Below are 9,874 nucleotides of genomic sequence, written 5' to 3'. Positions count from 1 at the left end.
CAAGTGAAGTGAGAGAGCTTGCATTAGTTTTACTTTAGAAAGCTATGATTTATCACAATTAAGGTGATCATGTCAGAAGCACAAGGGGACTAGCAATGGAGCAAATTAAAGATTTCTGAAGGAACAATCATAGCTCATTTGGACCTTTCCAGACAAAAACAAAATAATTTAATAAATACAGCCCAGAAAAAAAAGCAATGTCACATGGATAGTGCATTTCGGTATGTGTGAGTGTGTGTGTGTACGTGGCAGTCACCTGCAATGCTAGCAAATACAAATAATTCTATATATAAAATGCAAATGAAAGTCATAGTAATGATGTTGATTTTCAAAGAACATCTAGGAAAGGCTGTAACTGTACATTTCACAACAAATTATTCTATGAGGCCTTCACTTGGTAAATCATTTTGCACTAATTTTTTTTATTCCTTCCCCAATCTTGACATGAGGGAAATTAAATGTCACTTTTGAGTTTTGTTCAAAGTTTGAAGGAAAACACCAAGAAAGGCTTTCTCTACAAGCTATTTGGTATATAAATTTGGCCTCTAACCTCTAAGTCCATGACACCTATGAATTCTTATCCAATAATATTATTGGTGGGTCACATAGGTCAAGTTTCACCCATAATATCTGACAGAGAGAAAAAAAGAGTCTGCTCATTTTGAATGTCTATTGCCAGCTTTGCCAGATAGGCAAGGCAAGCTACCTACCCACAATATTACTTCATCAAAACCATCTAAAATGTAATATTTTTTAAAAACTTTACAACTCGGAAAATTTCTAAAATTCTTTGATTTCTGTGATCACACACAAGTGCACTCTACTTTCAGACAAGTTGTGATAGATAAAAAAACACTACATAGTTCCATCACCAGTGGTATTTTTGGGCTGTTGCTAAAATTACAAAATGCAATGGCATCACATGCATCAGAAACTGCACAATCAAATTTTTAATTAGTTTTGGTCTGAGAATATGTTGTTTTCATGAATAGTGGGAAACTATTTTGAAAACTCCTAAAATAACACCTCGATAGCACCAATTCAATTTGTTTTGCACATTACATTCAAACCATTAGCTACAGCTGTGCTTTTTCAAGAACAGTTTTCTAATCAAACATGCATTAGAAAATCTGTTGTTTTTTCTTTGCTTTTGAAAAGGGAAGCAAATTTGTAAATTGGGCAGACACACTGGTGATTTGTGGAATATTTCAGATCTGTATTCTGAGAGACATTATACACCATTTTTGAGTTAAAAACAAACATTGTCTCGTCTAAATGTTGACAAAATGTCATTAAAAGAAGCAAGATGGACAGCAGCATACATTGCAAACTGGCATGACTTTGGCATACACTATACATTATGCACTTATCCTTCAAAAATAGTACAAAACTTTCCTGCAAGCATGTTTCATACCAAAAACTGGCATTTACATGCCTGTACTACTTATAAAATTAAAGTTAGAATGTGACATTTGTGAATGCATGGAACAACTTGACAATACATTAACCATATGTGATAGATTGAATGTACCACTTATTGATAAAACCTTTACACAGTGACATCTAGCATATTTGTGACACTGTCAGATTACAAGGGTAAATTGCATTTCTTGCCAAAATCTGAATATTCTTTTGACACAAAATAAAAAGTAGACGTAAATTAACTAAACCAACTTTAGCAATAGTTTTTGATACATTTGTATCAACAGTAGGAATGCTTTCAGCAAGCTACAGCAACATTTTTCAAATATTTCGGAATAATTACATTTGATGCAATTCTAAACTACAAATATCCCAGTTTCATATTTAAAATCACATCGGACAGAATTGGCAGTCTTCACATAGCCAAATCACGACCATGTCTGTCTTTATCTACTTTTTACTTTTTCTTCACATATATCTAGAAGATAAATTTCTTTACATTTGTCACCTATGCAAACTGTGCATAAACCGAAGCCAAAGAAATCCAAATGTACCTGAGTTTCACCCTTGCATTTTACCTTATCACCCCTAGGTCTGAAATAGAATGGTCTTCCTCCACAAAAGGCCCAATGGGCTCATTCTAAGATACACTAAACACAGGGGTGACAAGGTTACATCTTTTGTCAATGGAGCGTTTGGCTTTAATACTGTATAAAATTTTCTGTGGAATTCATTCTAATCTTCTTTTTTTTGTTTATTTATTTTCCTTATTTATTAATTTGTTTGCTTGAGTTTGGTAGTAGAAACCACAAAAGAACCACTCTCATATTTCTAACTACCAACAACTCATCTGACATGAATCCTGTACCCAAAGTTAAAGTCTTTTAACTAGTGGCAAGCGTCAACAACATGCTCGTTACACATCCCACATGTCAATTTCTGACATCAGGTTTTGATCAACAATAATATATTGACACATGTTTTTGATGCAACGTTGCATGTTCATGTGTCTTTTAGTTAACAGAAAGAAATCACATTTTTCATAGTCATTTGGATTTAAAACTTTGAAGAAAAAATAGAAAACCAAGTATTATTGAATTGTAGAAAAGTTTTCTTCCACTTGATGAGAATTCATATGTATCCTGGTATTGGTTTGATGCCAGGTGTAGTTTTGGAAAACACTATGGAATGTGTCATTCATTACAAATAATGCCAAGAAGATGGCATTGCCACCAAATTCATTATAACCAAACTAATCTGTGCCTAAATTCTCATTCTAGCTGACATTTTGAAATACGCAATATCTCAGCTAAAAAATACCAGAAATATAATCTACTCCAACACAATTTTTCATGGAAAACTTTGCATAATTACAGTGCTTACGTGGTTGACAAGTCAAACATATCACAAACTTTGTTGTTGTTGTTGTTCTTTAATTTCAATTTGAAAACTATTTTTAAGATCTTCTGAAGTCTAATGGTAACTTTCTAAAGGAGCTATCATCTAATTTAAAGAGGCACTCCCACTTGGTAACATTTTTAAAACACATTTTTTTAATGCCAACGGTCGATATTTGACGTGGCGACTCTGCGCGGATCGCGAGATATCGATAAAAACATGTCATTTCCCGAGCGTATTTTTTACATCCCGAAGTTTTACGATCGTGTCTGGTTATGACCCGAAATCCCCCGAAAGTGTGTTGTTGTGCTGATTGACGATATTCTAAGGAGTCCAAAAACGTTCAAATGACGCAATTAATTTACCTCCTACTGCGATGACTGTATATACATCATTATCAATGCCTTTACCTCTGGTAATTCTTTTTTAAAACTTCTCCTTACTTTTTGTAGTTTTCATTATTCTCAATCAGTTGTATTACATTTTTAAACAATACCACATAGATATCAGTTTTTACGTATAAAATATTAGTTGCCTCTGATGACTACATTTTGTCGTCTGCCACACAGTTATGCGTGGTTCGATACATAGCGGCCGCCGCGTGTGGTATGCGCGCATACCACGCGGCGGCCATTATGCATACTATGTATCAACCGCACCTATCTGTGCTAGTCACCTATGCGAATTCTGGTGGAATCAGCAAACTTTGTTTTTCGTTTTCTTGCTGAGTCAGTAGTGCCGAGTCAGTAGGACTCGGCTTTCTCCCATGGGACATGACCGCTCACCGACGCGAGTGGTACTGCTGGGGCGTACAGCAGCGTCAGCGTAGACTCGTACTCCATAGCTTAGTTGACGATGACCTCAGTGCCGAACGTTCTATGTTCGGGAGCTGTATTCAGGTGGGCCACCGGAATTCAAACTTTAACTTTTTTGATGACATGTTTCTATCGATATCTCGCGATCCGCGCGCAGTCGCCACGTCAAATATCGACCGTAGGCATTAAAGAAATGTGTTTTAAAAATGTTACCAAGTGGGAGTGCCTCTTTAAACTGAAACAAACAGCTGACAACAAAAAGATGTTAGTGGTTGAAGTTTCGGTGAGGAAAATTAAATGAGGAAAATATGTCCATGGAAGTTGAGAGCCTACCATGAACAAGACAGATACATAATCATAACCATTAGATATTGCAGTGCCGTGCCACAATGTATCATTTTTTGTGCTTACCCTTTAACAAAGATTAACAGGTTGTCTGTGTGTTTGTGTGTCTACTATAAAATTAATCAGCAAGGTATCAAAGTGCCAAGTAAATCCTAGTCTTATGTAATTTATAGAATCTAAATTGCAGACTGATAGATTTTTAAATTATTCTGTCACTCTCATATATCAATTCCACCTTTACACTTTGGTTTATGGCTTCTCTGCTACAGCAATAGGGCAATATGATGTTTAAGCAGATAAAAATACAAATTGAGAATGTACTATCTTCACCTGTAATGATCTCCAAATCAAGTGATATCAAGTCTTACATGATGGCAGTTTACTGGAAATCAAACCACTTCTATAAATGCTGGCTCAAGTCTAAAGATCCACCATGAATTTTTCAATGGACAACATGAAAACGAGACTTTAACACATTTGATAAATGAGCTCTTTATGGAATGCACAATAAACTGACTCTATATTAGTGTTAAAATTTTTAAAAATTTCTCACTCTACATGAATGTTATTTAATTTTTTGAAGCAAAAAAGTCAAATTTACGTGGCTTGAGATTTTATCTTGTAATCTTTAAATCAAAAGTTGAATGTTACTGTAAAATAAGCAAAAAGAATGTGAATGCTGTTAATACAAGAAATCAATGGAATATTATGAATGAAAACAGTTTGAGTTGTCATTGTGTTATTAATTATAGAGGTATTAACTACGGAAAGCTGTGACATGATCTGAATTCTGTTAGTAGTATATTTTGGTATGAAGCCATCAAATCCAGTAAACAGATTGACAAGCCAAGACAATGTATTATATTGCAATTCATAGTAACAATAATCAAACAACCTACACCATGCAAGACTGTTGGACACTACTCTTGGTTCACTTCTGAACCATAGAATCAGTATCAGGCAGCATTGAACTGTGAGAAAACCTTTCAATTTCAATCAATGTGCCAGCATTTGGAGTAATCAATCTGTATCTGCACTACATCATTGATGCATGGCATTTCAGAGATATATCAATGTACCTTTCACTTAGCATACTTCAAATCATCAACAATAAAGTCAAGCACAAATTAGCAAGCACACAGATTAAAAGTAGAGCTGGTATAATGTTTGGCAGCTCTGAACCATTTCTCAGTATGATTTGTATGCTATAGTACATTGTCCTTGTATCAGTTTCCAATGAATTGGTCCTGGCATGTCTGAGTAACACCAGGGGTCTGATGGACATATAAAATGGCAGAATCAAATCCTTTAGGTCCTCTGGCTAAGATTTGCTTTTCATGAAATTTGTTCCAGTTGTTTCAACATTTAAATGTTTGATTTCCATGAGATACATTTCAAGAGCATTTACACCAGAGAATTTTAATGTAAAGCAAATTAATATCAAAAGTATAGGTGGCCAAAATATAGGCAAAATTCAGTGGACTATTTGAACTGTTTGTATCCTACAACATCTTGGATTGAGAAGTGACCAGAAAGAGTATATCTTCAATATGTACAAGTCATGCCGTATTTATCTTGTTTTTGGAAATCAACCTGCAGAATACACAATATATGAATTGATATTCATATCCTTTATGCAATGTTTGCAACAAATTGATTACACCATGTTTAACAAATGGTGGTTGTAGACAGTACACAGATGAACAGAGAATTTGATCAGTGCTATCTAACTATAGCCTGGACAAAGTGAATCTGACAAAGAATATAAACACAGTATATTTGCCCTTTCAAAATTAAAGTGTGAAAAACATGGTGAGAAAGTGAATAAGGACATATTACATCATAAAATTTACACAAGGAGATCGCTGTCTGTTGCAAAGATGATTTAGACTTAATTTTTATCCTTTCTAAAAAATTGTTCAAGCCATGGGAGATGTTGATAATGATAAGACTAATGGGTTTATGCCAACAATGCATTGTGAAGGAGCCTCACAAAACTTTGCCATGAAATTATTTCAGTGTGAACAGTTTTTGCATAGATTATGTGATATCAAATGTATGGGACATAATTATGGAATATACCAGTAAACTTATAGTCAGATCATTTATCAAAAGCCTTTTGATTTGATTTAATCCGCCATGTCAGTGATTAACATATACTGATCTAATGATAAAACACAATAGCATCCATTTTTTGACTAAATCAATCAGTCTTCATAAGACAATTGGTTGCATTGTTCTCCCATTGTACTCTGCTTCATTACAACTTAAATCTTACCTCAAATGCATAAAATTACTACCTATCTACTTCATCAACCATTATCACTTTTTGGGTTATCTTCTGTGAAGAATATTTACTTTTGAAATTTGTACATCAACTGAACAAAGCAGTGATTATTCTTCACAATTAATACCTGAACTAACTTATCTGATTTATGTTTTTTTAATAATTTCAGCTTCCACATCAATGGAATTTGATAAATTAACATGGCAAATTTAAAAACTTTCATGACATTTTAACTGAAAGCAATTTCAGTATTTCTACAAAACTGTTACACAAGTTAATTGTAAAGCTGCAAAGTTTTGAGAGGCACATTGAAAATTTACACAACTGCGATTATTGTAAACTTAATTTACATCCATATTAAATGGGATTAAAGGCCTGTGCTTGCATTATATTTGTCCTGAATAAATACTACATGAAATACTAAATCAACTATCTGTCTGGAATATATTTCCCTGTAATAATAAAATGTTATTTAAAAAGGATAAAACTCATCAAAAGGCTGTTAAAACATGAGGCAACATATGTTTCTTCATTCAAAAGCTAATATAAAGATTTTAGAGGAGTACTTGTAGTTACCTATAACATGCAGACACTGGTATAGAGAATGGGAGAAAGCAGTTTGAGTAGAATGACATAGATTGTTCAAAGTTCTAACCAGTAACTGTATAAAACATGTGATGGAATTCTCTCTAATCAGATCATATCATAAAAAACTTTGGTTCTTTATAATATGTATTCTGTCATTATTAGCTCAATCCTATAACGTTTGTTATTTAGAAAAGAAATGAAATGTTCATAAATTATGATAGCTTCTGTCTTTGGTTGATTGACAGTTCATTAAAATCAAGACATCAATGTCTCACACTATCAGTGATATTTGTATAAATTACTATGCACAATGTTCTGCTAATTGTATGTCTCCTTTCCAGATTGATCCCAGACAGTCACTAACGATCTATCTTGTGATAGGTCAAGGTTTGCTGATTTTTTCTCCATGTGATTACAGTCCACTTTGTGATACATATGTAGGTCAAGACTTGCTTAATTAGCTTCAAAACAATTTTCTGAGAGACATCGATTCCCTCAGATCAGAAATGAAATTAGCATTGTTTGAAAAGAAATGAAACTGTAATACAGTAGGTAATCTGACTAGATACTAGTAGATCCACAGACACCATCAATAATTTGATCTGCCTATCTCTTCACAAATTTGAAACAATTACCTTTCAAACTGTGTGGTTTCTTATCAAGTTCATGGTTATATTACCTTGGGTAAACCACCAAAATTAGAAAACTTAGAGTTATTATATCGATGTCAGATGTACTTTATAGCTGTCAGAGTCTGTGTACATTCTATTCATGATAGCATAGAGAATGACTGCATTGATGGACACCTAACACAAATAATACTGTGTATCATTCAGCCTAGGCTCCAATACTCAAATATACACACAGATATTGTTCATCTTTTTTCATCAAATATATTAAATTTTAGGTTTTTTTTAAAAAACGAAATGTGTCCTTTTTGGTACTGATAGTGCTTGTTCAGAAACCATTGACATGTCCATTGGTTTGTTCTTCTGAGACATTCATTTTCTCAGGACTAGAATTATTGTTATCTCCATTGGTACTCTCTTGGGATGATGACGGCGATGATGTCATTGTTGATGATGGCATGGATAATTTATTGGACTTTTCCTTGTAATCTGTTATAATGACAGTTATGTTGTTGACTGTTACAGCCATTTGTGTACCACTGCTCCTGTCAATGTTCTTCAACCTGGGTCTGAAACAGGAAATGTAAGGGCTTGTAAGATAAGCTGCCAAACACAGAGATAGGCTAGATCCAATTTACCATAGACACTGACTATCTAATGTAGTAGTACCCTGGAGCTTTCCTCATCTCAATTTCACCACTACAGATTGTTAAAGCATAAAACATTAAAACTTTCTCTACTGAACTTGTGAAGGCGATTATTGCATGGGAAGCTTGGCATATCATGATATTTAACAAAACCATGATATTACCTGATATTTACCTAGTGTGAGAGCAAACACTACCAGTAACATGCCAAGTTGATACACCTTACTTTATACAATTAAATAAATACCTATGGCAGCATTAAAATGGTTCAAGGTGAATGCCAAGTATTGAACTCTCCAACACTACATATATCAATCACTTGTAATAACAAGACACTGAACTGAACTGATGTGAACAAACTGAGTGAAACAAAATTATTTCAACTACTGACAATTTAATCAATTATTCATTGCAAGTGAAGATGAAAGAAGCCATTTAATTGAGAACTATCATGATTGACATATTGATAAGAATGAAATCAAATTATTGCTGCAAAGTATTTTAACATGAAAGTTTTATTCCGATATGAGCATACAGCGTGTGAACTTGTGTGACAAGAAAACCAATAGGATGAACTGGTGGTACATATGTACTGGCCAAAGCCAATACTGATTCTGTTAACATGTACTACCTAAGTCCATACTGGTTCACAAACAACTACATATAGCAAAAGCCCATATTTGTTCTATGTATTGACCAAGGTACCGGTACATCACAGTGATGGAGGGACTGTGGTTCTTGCCAAACCAAATCCATGTGGCATGTACATGTGCAAAGCCCATACACTGTTAGTATTGATTCCATATACAATTGTATATAAGCCAATACTGATTCCATGTACAATCGTATCTTAGCCCATACTGATTCCATGTACAATCATATCTAAGCCCATACTGATTCATATACAATCATATCTAAGCCCATACTGATTCCATGTACAATCATATCTAAGCCCATACTGATTCCATGTACAATCATATCTAAGCCCATACTGATTCCATGTACAATCATATCTAAGCCCATACTGATTCCATGTACAATCATATCTAAGCCCATTCCATGTACAATCGTATCTAAGCCCATACTGATCCCATACTGATTCCGTGTACAATCGTATCTAAGCCCATACTGATTCCGTGTACAATAGTATCTAAGCCCATACTGATTACATGTACACAATCGTATCTAAGCCCATACTGATTCCTGTACAATCGTATCTAAGCCCATACTGATTCCTGTACAATCGTATCTAAGCCCATACTGATTCCTGTACAATGGTATCTGAGCCCATACTGATTCCATGTACAATCATATCTAAGCCCATACTGATGTATACAATTGTATCTACTGTATATGTACATCTAAGCCCATACTGATTCTGTATGGCATATATCATCTCAGCCCATACTGATATATACAATTGTATCTACTGTACACGTACATCTAAGCCCATACTGATTCTGTATGGCATATATCATCTCAAGCCATACTGATTCCATGTACAATCATATCTAAGCCCATACTGATATATACAATTGTATCTACACGTACATCTAAGCCCATACTGATTCCTGTACAATCCTATCTACGCCCATACTGATTCTGCATAGAATTGTATCTATACCCATACTGATTCTGTGTGGCATGTACAATCTATGCCTATAATGGTTCCATGTACAATCATATTGAGCCACTACTGGTTCCATGTACAATCATTATTGAGCCCATACTGGTTCCACGTAC

At 34.3% G+C, this 9,874-nt stretch overlaps 1 protein-coding gene across 1 annotated transcript in view; it reads right to left on the bottom strand.

Annotated features, from left to right (window-relative positions):
* Window positions 1-2,187: 2,187 nt before the first annotated feature.
* Window positions 2,188-9,874, bottom strand: part of LOC139134572 (RING1 and YY1-binding protein-like) — a 45,824-nt gene continuing 38,137 nt past the window's right edge. Inside the window, exon 4 of the mRNA XM_070701469.1 lies at window positions 2,188-8,053. Coding sequence (XP_070557570.1) covers window positions 7,813-8,053 — 241 coding nt within the window. The 3' untranslated portion in view covers window positions 2,188-7,812. The remainder of the gene's footprint in view (window positions 8,054-9,874) is intronic.

The sequence above is a fragment of the Ptychodera flava genome, chromosome 6, assembly GCF_041260155.1.
Source record: "Ptychodera flava strain L36383 chromosome 6, AS_Pfla_20210202, whole genome shotgun sequence".
NCBI lineage: Eukaryota > Metazoa > Hemichordata > Enteropneusta > Ptychoderidae > Ptychodera > Ptychodera flava.
Note: the sequence above shows the minus strand (reverse complement) of the source record. Positions and strands in the feature narration are given on the sequence as shown.